At 54.3% G+C, this 11,079-nt stretch overlaps 1 protein-coding gene and 1 long non-coding RNA gene across 2 annotated transcripts; both read right to left on the bottom strand.

The window, feature by feature from the left end:
* Positions 1 to 2,884: 2,884 nt before the first annotated feature.
* On the bottom strand, positions 2,885 to 4,993 carry LOC141933494 (uncharacterized). Its single transcript, XM_074848208.1, has 3 exons — positions 4,913 to 4,993; positions 4,661 to 4,699; positions 2,885 to 3,963 (listed from the first exon to the last, which is right to left on the bottom strand). Exons 1-3 carry the CDS (start codon positions 4,991 to 4,993, stop codon positions 3,403 to 3,405), a joined length of 681 nt encoding a protein of 226 aa, XP_074704309.1. The 3' UTR covers positions 2,885 to 3,402.
* Positions 4,994 to 5,074: 81 nt separating this feature from the next.
* On the bottom strand, positions 5,075 to 6,297 carry LOC141933571 (uncharacterized). The gene is made up of 3 exons (XR_012626128.1): positions 5,914 to 6,297; positions 5,389 to 5,477; positions 5,075 to 5,152 (listed from the first exon to the last, which is right to left on the bottom strand). It is a non-coding gene; the product is annotated as an uncharacterized LOC141933571 (long non-coding RNA).
* Positions 6,298 to 11,079: the final 4,782 nt, after the last annotated feature.

Below are 11,079 nucleotides of genomic sequence, written 5' to 3'. Positions count from 1 at the left end.
GAAGAACGGCCCTACCTGGAGTCTCTGGCAGGGAGCACCAGGGGAGACTCGGGGTCAACCCCCGGGGATTTGGAGTCGGGGATACAGAGGATCAGAAGAGCGCTATACTCCGACCGAAAAGGAGATACTGGCAGCATGTGAAGGGGTCGGAGCTGCTTCAGAGGTGATCGGGACTGAAGCACAGCTCCTCCTGGCTCCCCGACTGCCAGTGCTGGGCTGGGTGTTCAAAGGGAGTGTCCCCTCTACACACCGTGCAACTGATGCCACGTGGAGTAAATGGGTCACGTTAATCACACAACGGGCTCGAATAGGGAGCCCCAGCCATCCGGGAATACTGGAAGTGATCACAAATTGGCCAGAAGGCAAAGATTTTGGAATGGCGCCAGAGGAAGAGGTAGCCCGTGCTGAAGAGGCCCCACCACATACTAAACTACTGGATAAGGAGAAGCGATGTGCCCTGTGTACCGACGGGTCCTGTCGCATTGTGGGGAAACTTCGAAGGTGGAAGGCAGCTGTATGGAGCCCCACACGATGGGTTGCTGAAGCTGCTGAAGGAGAAGGTGAATCGAGTCAGTTCACAGAGGTGAAAGCTGTCCAGCTGGCCTTGGATATCGCTGAGCGAGAAAAGTGGCCGGTGCTCTGTCTCTGCACTGACTCATGGATGGTGGGAAATGCGCTGTGGGGGTGGTTACAGCAGTGGAAACGGAGCAACTGGCAGCGCAGAGGCAAACCCGTCTGGGCTGCTGGATGATGGCGAGATATTGCTGCTGGGGTAGAGAATCTGGCTGTGAAAGTACCTCGTGTAGACGCTCATGTACCCAAGAGCTGGGCCACTGAAGAACATCAGAACAACCAACGGGCGGATCAGGCTGCCAAGATCAAGGTGTCTCAAGTAGATCTGGACTGGCACCATAAGGGTGAACAATTTATGGCTCGCTGGGCCCATGACTCCTCAGGCCCTCAGGGAAGAGATGGAACGTATAGATGGGCTCGTGACCGAGGGGTGGACTTAACCATGGATGCTATTGCACAGGTGATCCATGAATGTGAGACATGTGCTGCGATCAAGCAACCAAACGGTTAAAGCCCCTTTGGTATGGAGGACTATGGTCAAAATATAAATATGGGGAGGCCTGGCAGATTGATTATATCACGTTCACTACCATGCAGCAGCCTCTGGGAAAATTGAGCGATACAATGGATTGCTGAAAACTGCACTGAGAGCAATGGGGGGTGGAACTTTCAAACACTGGGACGTGCACTTAGCAAAAGCCACCTGGTTAGTCAGTCCCAGAGGATCTGCCAAGCAAGCTGGCCCTGCTCAATCAAACCTCCTACATACCGTGGATGGGGATAAAGCCCCTGCAGTGCGCATTAGGAATGTGTTGGGGAAGACCGTCTGGGTTACTCCTGCAGTGGGTAAAGGTAAACCCATGTGTAGGATTACTTTCGCCCAAGGACCTGGGTGCACTTGGTGGGTAATGCAGAGGGATGGAGAAGTCCGATGTGTGCCTCGGGGAGATTTGATTTTAGGTGAGAATAGCCAATGAACCGAACTGACAAATAACACTGTTATGGCAATTGGTGCCTTGCAACATCCCCATGCCACATGCAAAGCCTCCTGCTCCACCGACTGAGCCAACTCTGCCTCATTCCTCCAGCCTTATAGACTGTCATGAGAGATGGAACCCGAAGTTATGGACTAAATGAACTCAGCAGACATTGTGGAAGGATGGCCCATAGACTAAGGGAGTGATATCTGTGAGACCTGGGAAAGAAGGGGGTGGTGATTCCTTAGGATGTATTTGGAAACCTGAGCATAATGTCAGTGGTATGGAATAAGGGGTGGAGACTGTCCTGGTTTCGACCAGGATGGAGTTATTTTTCATTGGAGTGATGTCATGCTCACAGATATAGGGGGCCGGGCTCTCTCGGGAAGGCGCGGGATTTTCGGGTCTGGCCCGGCTGTGTGTGGCTGTGGGGGCGGTCACCGCGCTCGGTAAGCCACTGCTGCATTTTGCCCATTTCTTTGTGGACTCGCTATTTTTACTTTTGTTCTCTTGTTATATTTAGTAAATTCTTCTCTTTTTTTATTCAACCTATGAATTATTTCTTTGTTTGTCCCTCCCCTATTTCACCAGAGAGTGGGAGTGGAGGTGAACGGCGGGCCACGTGGCGTCTGGCTACCGGCTGAATTCAAACCTCAACACATGTGCACAGGCCAGGAGCAGGGCGCTCAACTCCTGCTTGTCCTTTGCTCTCTCCAGCTCGAGAGCCTGCGCTCTAAGATCTGCTCCAGGTCGTTTCTCCAAGAGGCGACAGTGGTCTTGATCTCTTCAATTCTGGCTCTAGCGGCTGCCTGTACCTACAAGAGAAGATGCAACTTCAAGAAACAGGAAGACAGAGACAATGCCCACCCCTCTCAACAAACCTGCTCTTTCCACCACTTTTACAGAAAAGCTCTTAAACAGCCTAAACGCTGTCTGCACGAGGAGCAGCAAAACGGCTGCGTGTTTTTCACGCGCACTGGTGCCACGACACACGACACACAGACTCTGGCGCAGCCTTTTGCAGCTCCCCGGCTTCCCTAGGGGAAAGCCAAACCCACAGCACTAACAAAGAGAACCACGTGCCCGAGACAAAACACCTAAAAGTCGTGACCGCAGCCACAAATGGACGCAACGCCGACCACAGATACAAATGGAACATGAACTGACCTCCAAAAGTAGACTCAGATATTGCTCCTCTTCCGGCGCTGTTGTGGTGTGACCCACGCCAGGAGTCGCCAAGCAAGCTGACAGAGTTGTCTCGATCCGTCCCATCTCCTTATTTAGAGCTTCAAGCTGCAGAGATTTTTGGGACTGCAGCTCCAGCTGTGCGGAGAGTTCGCACGCCTGTATGTGGGGAAAAACAATCTGCCTTGAGCAGAGGGGTCTCAAATCTCGGTGAAACTCCATCCAACGGACGCATCGAGATCATGGCTGTCAGTGCCCTGAGTTTGTATTTCAACCCAGGGAAAAGGCGCTTGGATTCCTGAAAGTAAGTGCGCCTTTCAAGCCCTTGCCAACAAGACTGCTCCAGCTTCCACCCGTCCCTCCTTTCCAGAAAGGCTCCGTGGCAAAGGCGCTCCACTCCTCCTGCAGCATCATAGCACGTCCGTGCCTCTGGAGATGCTCTTTGGCATTTCACCGCGGTCGCTGCCTTTCATTTGGCTTCCACCACGCTCCTGTCGTGCCCCGTCCCTTCTCCCACGCACACCCCTGTGCTAATGGCTGGGGAGGACAGTGCGGGGGGAGGGACAAGAGCTTCAAGGCCTTCCTTAGAGGGAGGGCGAAGCCTGGCTTATGAGACAACGGCAAACCAAGGTCACTTTCCTTGCCCCCAACCACCACTGCCAGGGAACTAGACACCATCTTTGTGCAGAGATCGACAGAGGAAAAACCTTGCAGGGAGAACAACCAAGGCCAGAGACATCAGGGGGCACGTGGCTTGTGGTTTCATCTCACGGCCACAACGTTTGGACGGTGTGGGAACAGAAGCGAGACTCGGAAGAGCACAGCTGCTTTGTTCTTCCCCACCCACATGCTGCCCCCAAGCCACTGCTTTGCCCCTCAGCCTCGAAACAAGCCCCCTGAAGAGCCGCATCAGCTTGGCAAGGCGAGAGGGCAGCAGAAAGGAGCTAAAAGCACCCTCTAGTCTGACGCTCGTGACGTCCGCAGACAAATCTCTCCTGGATTTGTTCCCAGGATATTGTCTGCTGAAGGAAAAGAACACTTCAAAGACATGAACATGTTGACAGCCTTTGCATACCTTGGCCTTAGCCTTGTCCAGGTCCTCCTGCAAGCGGGAGTTCTCTGCCTTCAGGCGACCGTACTGGTTCGTCAAAGCCTTCAGTGCAGTTTCTGCTGTGTGCTGCTTTCTGACAGCATCAGCGAGCTCTCCTTGCAGCTGTGCCTCTCTTCTCTAGGGAAACAACGGCACAGGAGTACAAATTAAAAGAAGCCCAAGTGCGTAGTTTTACTTCCAGTTACTAGTTCACAGGCCGAGATCACTTTTCTAAGTGCATCGCAAAGCAAAGCCATCGCATCCACGGGCAGAAGAGGGCATCTGCACAGCTGATGGTCTCCAGCCACCCCTGGCGAGTGAAGACAGCTCCAGAAATGTCATCTCTTGGGGAAGATTTCTGTCTCCCAGCACGTTCTCCTCGGAAGATGCCAAGACTGTGCCTTTGTGGGGTTTGGCTTGTTCCTTAAGTTAATGCTAAAATCTAACAGGATGCCAACGCGGGAGCTGTCATTGGACTGCAGCCCTTTCTCCAGCGACCCGAGCCAAGGCTTCCTAGAGCCAGCTCTGTGTATCATCCTTCCCGCCGTTGTTCTGCTCCACAAACGAAACCCAACACGGGCCTCAGCGTTTCTACGTACGTGTGTGTCTATAAACATCTCAAGGCTTGTCAGAACCTTCCGCGATTCCAACAAACCCAGCGCAAAACAGAACCAAGCCGAGCGAAGGACTCCCGCGCACGGACCGTACACCTGCTGACTTTTAGAAGCGCCAGACAGCCTTGGGAACTGCTCTCCTTTAAGTCAGTCTTGGTCAGCGCTCACCTCACCTCTTTTTCTACCTTGTCGGCCTCGCATGTAGAGGTACCACCACTCACCATTCGCTCCAGCCCGGTCTTGTTCTGCGTGTCTCCCAGCTGCTGACGCAGCAAAAAGTTTGCAATTTGGAGCTGGGCCAGTTGGTGCTGCAGCTCTTCTGCCTTCTTGATGGCATCTTCTTTCTTCTGATTTTTCGTAAGGCTTGGACCACACCAGTCCATTCTCTGCCTCTTGGCATTTTGTAATTCTCTTTCTGTCGAGTCTAAAGCCGATGTCTTTTCCAAGAGGGCATTTTTCAGATGGCCCACTACCTTTTCCAGCCCATCAGCTTTTCTTTCGGCTTTGCTCAGCTGCTGAGACAAGCTCTCGTTTTCTTCTCGCATCTCAGCCATGTATGCATAGAACTTTTCTTGCACGCGAAGGCATTGGTCACATTCTCTCAGAAACACTTGCCCATCAACCCTTTCAGATAGCTGATGTCTCCCAGGGCTCAGGTGGGAAGGGGATGAATCTGACCCCACCGTCGGTATTTGGGCTCTGACATCTTCTGCCTGTTCAAAGTTGAAGAACACAAATGGACAGCACTTAGGAAATCAGCTCAAACCAGGAGGTAGCAGCAGCATTTCATACAACCAGGCGAGGACTGTCAGCAGCTTGACAGCAGATTATCAAAGAGTTTTCAATAACTCTGCCTTAGACATTATTCCTGGAAAAGTCTTGCTTTGCAGTGGCATGGAATGTAATCCTAAAAGGAGGACTCGAATTCAAAATCTTTGGTTTGGCATACCTCCTGCCCAAAGCTCTTGCTCTCCTTGACGCCTTCTTCATCTGATGGCGACGTACGGACGGCCGACTCCAAGCAGGCGGCAGGCTCATCTACATTAAAAACACACGTTTTTGAAACCAGAGTGAGCTAACGCAGCTCCTTGATGCCTACAGTGCTTTCCCAATCATCGTGCTTGCAGAGACAATCCTAGCACAGCCACACACCCCAAACCCAGGGGGACTTGTCAAAATGCAGATTCCAGACACGTCTCTTTTCCTGCTGGGGAATTCATCTCCTCTAGCGCACACGCCTTTTCCGTGTGCCAGGGGGATGACGGCATGGCTCAAAGTGATCAGAAATGAGCCCCGAAGGAATGAGCGTCTCGAGAATTCTGCTTTCCAGGGACAAGGCCTGGCAGTGCATTTCTTCCTGGATCATCAGCCACACCACATCATCCTTTCCAAACGGCCCGTCTCCACGGCAAGCCGCCAGAAGGGCAGGCGACAGGCCTTCTCCCCATCCCTCCTCCACACCGGAGAGTCCTACCTGCTCTCCGCAGGGCGGGTGCACGCCGCCTCGCTGCAGCAGCTGCTGCCCCACGGGGAGCGCTGGATGCTGACACCCCTTTGCCTTGGCCTGGAGCAGCTTCTCCCTTCTTTTCCCGCTTGCTGGGGTCCACAGGCCGCGTGCTGCCACTGCGCCTGCGCCTGGAGAGACAAAGAGCAGAGCCAGTCGTAGGCACAGCTCATGGCAAGGAGAAGGGCCTGTTGTTGCCCGCCCTTTCCGTAGTGACCTCCCTCGAGGACGAACACCCACAGGCACAAAGCTAAGCCCCAGGGGAGGAAAAGAGCCCCGGAGCTTCCCAGGCAGCGCCCGCCTGCCTGCGCCCCGTTACCTGTCGGCCTTGTCCCGGCAGTCGGTGTCGCGCTCCTCCACCAGCGGCCGCACTGGGGCCAAGTTGCCGCTGGTGGCTGCACGGTGCAGCTCGTCCCGGCCCTCTGGCTGGAGCTCATGGCCACCGCTGCTCCTGGAGGACTCGGGACCCTCCCCTGCCCCCATGCTCCTGGCCCTCCCGCACAGCCACCGCCAGATCCTCCTCATGGCCCGGCGGGGATGGGCACTGAACCGCCTCCCCTCGCTCATCCCTGGGGAGCGCTGCCAGGCAGGACTTAGTGGGCACTGCCGGGTGCCGGCTGCCAACAGAGGAGCCAACCCCAAGGAGTGGCAGGGCACGGGCAGCTGCCTGCGGGCTGAGCCACCACCAGCAGCGATGGCAGCACCGGCACCACCAGCACCAGCTCCACCAGCGCTGCCACAAGCACCTGCTCCACTGGCAGCTCCACCAGCACCTGCACCAGCAGCACCAGCTCCACTGGCAGCACCAGCTCCACCAGTGCCACCAGCACCAGCCCACTGGCACGGCACTGACAGCACCACCAGGTTACTGTGTGTGCAGGGCCTGGGCACGAACCCCTTTTATTGGGGCCTGTGCGGTGACATCATAAAGGGCTCAATGGGGGCTGGGAGGGGCCTGGGTGCTCAGAACCTCTCTGCGTGTACACAGGCCACGTTGCCAAGGGAAACAGCCCCTGGCGCACTGTATCCAGGGACACAGGGTTGCCCAAGGCCACCTCTCCAAGGCTCCTACCTCCCTGCACGCTCTGTGGACCCCTGTCCTTGGGGTTGGCTGTCCTTGGGGTTGGGAACCACTTGGTGCCACTATGAGCAACAGTCGTTCTTGCACGCTCCTGCATTTCTCACAGGGCTAATGAGAGGCTAGCAGAAGCCAGGAGGAGCAACGGCAGTCAGAAAGCGGAGTGTGAGCAAGACCAGGGGACCAGGGGACCGAGCGTAAACCCATCGGGCTCAGGTAAGCAGCTCCAGGTGTGATTCTTCAGTGCTCGGGTGGGTTAGGGATTACGGCTGGGTTTTGCTTGGGATACTGAAAGAGCGGAAGCCTTTTCCATGTAATTCCTGGTGACGTGGAACCAGGAGAGAGAAGTTGCTTGCTTATCCCGCCGAGCATAAAGCAGGTCTTGTTAGGTGGAAACCCAAAACAGGGAGCGGGCTCTCCAGAGAAGAATTTCATAACAATGGTTCCTCTGGAGTTTCTTTCGCGGGCTTTAGAAAGCTAGTTGCCTGATGGTCAGGCATGGAAAATCTTATTTCCTCCGTTGCGTGTGTCCCTTTCATTCTTTCTGGTTTCCTCTGTGGGCTTAAATCTCTCCAGATCTTCACAGCGTCCTGTCGCAGTTGATAGTTGTCCATTGACTTTGTGGGCTCGCTCTGCTCTAGAACTAACATTGGATCTTGCTTTCTCTCTCCCAGCCACCAGCGAACGTAAAACCAGATCTGGTGGGGATTGTCCCCAGACATCTGCTCTTCCGCCAAATGTCAGCGAAGCCTGGGATATCCCTTCTGGGGCAACACTGCCCGACAGCGACATTTTGACGGAGAGTTATTAAAGTGGTAGAAAACGCTCATGAAAGTTGGTGAAAATTCTTTGCCTACCCCGTTCTGGAGAGTGAAAGCAGCCATGGAGGCCTGTAGAAAAAAGGGTTCTGCCACAGGCGGCGCCCGGAACAGCCGCCTCTCCAGGAATGGCTTTGGCAGCTCCGTCGCCCGTGGAGCCCTTGCGGGTGAGCGGTGCGGAGGAGCCCTGGAGTGCAGCTCTGTCGACCTTGCTCCCGCCTCCGGTCAGTGGCCTTGTGCGAAGCTCTGCAGGCTCGGGTGAGCCTGACTGCCAAAGCTGCAGCGAGGAGGTGCCAGCTGCGACAGGGAGGGGACGGCTCAGGGCTGTCCCCACCGCCTGTGACAGGGCTCTGCTCCCCTCCCGCTAGTGCAGGTACCACTGGGGCAGGAGGCAAGGCGTGATGGGTGCCCCAGCTGCCAAGATATGCAATTGGAACCTGTGGAGAAATGACTAAATGGGGGAGCACGGAGATAGATACAAATACGTCCTCTTTAGAAATGACACCCAGGGACAGGATGTTTAATCCGTACCTCCTGCTCTCTAGGTCTACGGAGCTGCCGGCTGGAAAGGAGCAGATGTTAACCCCGACTAGGAGAGGCCCCGCACCACAAGGGCCGGGGGAATACACCGGTGTTCCCCGTGCACAGTCTCCCCTCCCTCGGGCAGAGGGGAAAGGACCGCGGGCTCCCTGTGGCACCCGAGGGGCCGTCTGGCCCCACCTCAGGGTGTCCCATTCTCACAGGGTGTGTGTTTCAGGGCATCTCCGGAGCCCTGGATGTGCCTTTCTGGTGACCCACCCCTGCACCCTTCCAGAGACCCCTGACAAGCTCAGCCCTGAGGCGTGGCTTTCTGGAAGCAGGAGGGCAGGCCCAGCCCCAAGTCCCGAGGAAAAACTGAACAAGGCCACGGCTTTGACCTGGCTGCAAAGGAGTTAGAGGGAGCACTGAAAACGTACCAAACGTCCCTGGAGAAAAGCATTAGCCAGGATCCCTGTCTGATCCCATCTCGCAGCGGGTCTTCTGAGAACCTCCAGACCACTCTCCTTCCTCGGCACAGCAGGATGTTGATGTTCTTGAATAAAAGGGCCGAGTCCCTGCCTTGGGTCAAGGGCTGCACAGGGACTTTGATGGCCACTGAAAGGGAATGCAAGGGCTCAAACAAACGAATTTCTGACGGTTATGAAGAGTAAACTGTGATGGATGTATGAAAGCTTTGCTTGTGTTTTTCTGTATTTGTTTCTCAAGGACTCCTGACTCCTGAACTTTTTCCTGAGGTCCCTCTGTCTGTTTAGGATAGATTGAAAAGCTGGACTCCTTCGTGCACCTTTAGGGGCACCCTGGTCACCACGATGTGCTGTTGGGGACAGCCCGGACCGCTCAGTGGGGCACCCACAACCCCCTGGATGTGTCTTTCTGTGCACCCCAAGACATGCTGGGGGCTCTGGGGGGATCCTCAAATCACAGAACGGTTTGGAATGGACTTTTAAAGGTCACTTAATCCAACCCCTCTGCAATGAGCTGGGACATCTTCAACTCAATCAGGTTGCTCAGAGCCCCGTCCAGCCTGACCTTGACTGTTTCCAGGGACGGGGCATCCACGGCCTCTCCGGGCAACCTGTGCCAGTGGTTCACTACCCTCATCATAAAGAATTTCTTCCTTCTATCTAGTCTGAATCTACCCTCCTTTCGTTTAAAACCATTACCCCTTGTGCGATTGCTACAGGCCCTGCTAAAATGTTTGTCCCCATCTTTCTTACAAGCCCCCATAAGTATTGAAAGGCTGCAATAAGGTCTCCCCAGAACCTCCTCCAGGTGTCAGAGCTATCTCCACCCACCCACTGCCCTCTCCCCAGCGAGACCCAAAGAGTCACAGACAAGCAACACTGAACCTCACCTGAGCAGACACAAACATGGTGTCTTCCTTGACAGAGAAACAAGATTAGGAGACTGGCAGGGTGAAAAAAGTCAAGTTGAAAATAAAAAACCCCTCAAAGATAACTTAAGTTTCAGGAGTCCTTGCTGAAAAGTCACACCAGTGGAGAATCTCCAGCTGCAGGGGACCATCTGCCTTGGGCAAAGCTTATTTGAAATTGTTTTGAGATGGGTTTTGTACAGAGGAGCCCGAGTGGAGAACAAGATGACAAATTCCAAGCAAGTATCTTTAACTGTGCCGTCAGCACAGCTGCAAAAGAGCAGGGCAGATTGGAAAAAAAATTTTTGTTGTAATTGTGGTTGGAGCCAAGTAGGTTTTTGTGGTGGTTTAGTCCCTGCCGGGGTCTGAGACCACGCAGCCACTGCCCCTCCCCCACGAAGGGAGTGAAATACAAAGCCCCGGGGCTGAGATAAGGAGAGGTTTAATACAACAGTGCAACAGAAACTCCACAAACAACAACAATAACAATGAACAGAGCAAAATCTCTCCCATTACAGCAGTGAGAACAGAGCGATGGCATAACACACGTGTTAACCGACCGTCTCGCTTTGGCGCCCAGATGTGATGTCCGCATGGTATCTGAATAACCCGGCTAGAGCTCCCCCCCACTGCTGGGGAAACTTAACCCTAATCTGGCTAAACCAGGACATAATCCACCCCTTTATTCTATACCATGTGCGTCACATCCAGCTGCCACTTAGCAATTAGCATTAACAAAGAAAAATTAACAAAAGCTCAGTATAAGTCATGGTGTGTTTTCACCCACAATCAAGTCCCCTTGTGGTACGCATCGGACCTCTCCTGCCATACATCAGCAGCCCAGACGGGTCTGCCCTTGCGTTGCCAGTTGCCTGTTTCCATTGCTGCAACCACATCCACAGGGCACTTGCCACCACCCACGAGTCAGTGTAGAGATAGAGCTTCGGCCACTTTTCTCGCTCAGCAATCTCCAAAGCCAATTGGATGGCTTTCACCTCTGCGAACTGGCTCGATTCACCTTGTCCCTCAACAACTTCAGTGGTTTCTCGTGTGGGATGCCACACTGCAGCCTTCCGTCGTCGATGTTTTCCGACAATGTGACAAGACCCATCAGTGAACAGGGCATATCGCTTCTCCTCCTCTGGCAGCTCGTTATATGGTGGGGCCTCCACAGCACGTTTCACCTCGTGTTCTGGTGACATCCCAGAATCTTTGCTCTCTGGCCAGTTTATGATCATTTCCACTAATCCTGGGGGGGTCGAGGTTCCCTATTCGAGCCCGTTGTGTTATCAACGCAACCCATTTACTCCACGTGGCATCTGTTGCAT

This window comes from Strix aluco, chromosome 22 (assembly GCF_031877795.1).
Source record: "Strix aluco isolate bStrAlu1 chromosome 22, bStrAlu1.hap1, whole genome shotgun sequence".
Taxonomy (NCBI): Eukaryota; Metazoa; Chordata; class Aves; order Strigiformes; family Strigidae; genus Strix; species Strix aluco.
The sequence above is the reverse complement of the archived record's forward strand: the minus strand, read 5'-3'. Positions and strand labels throughout refer to the sequence as shown.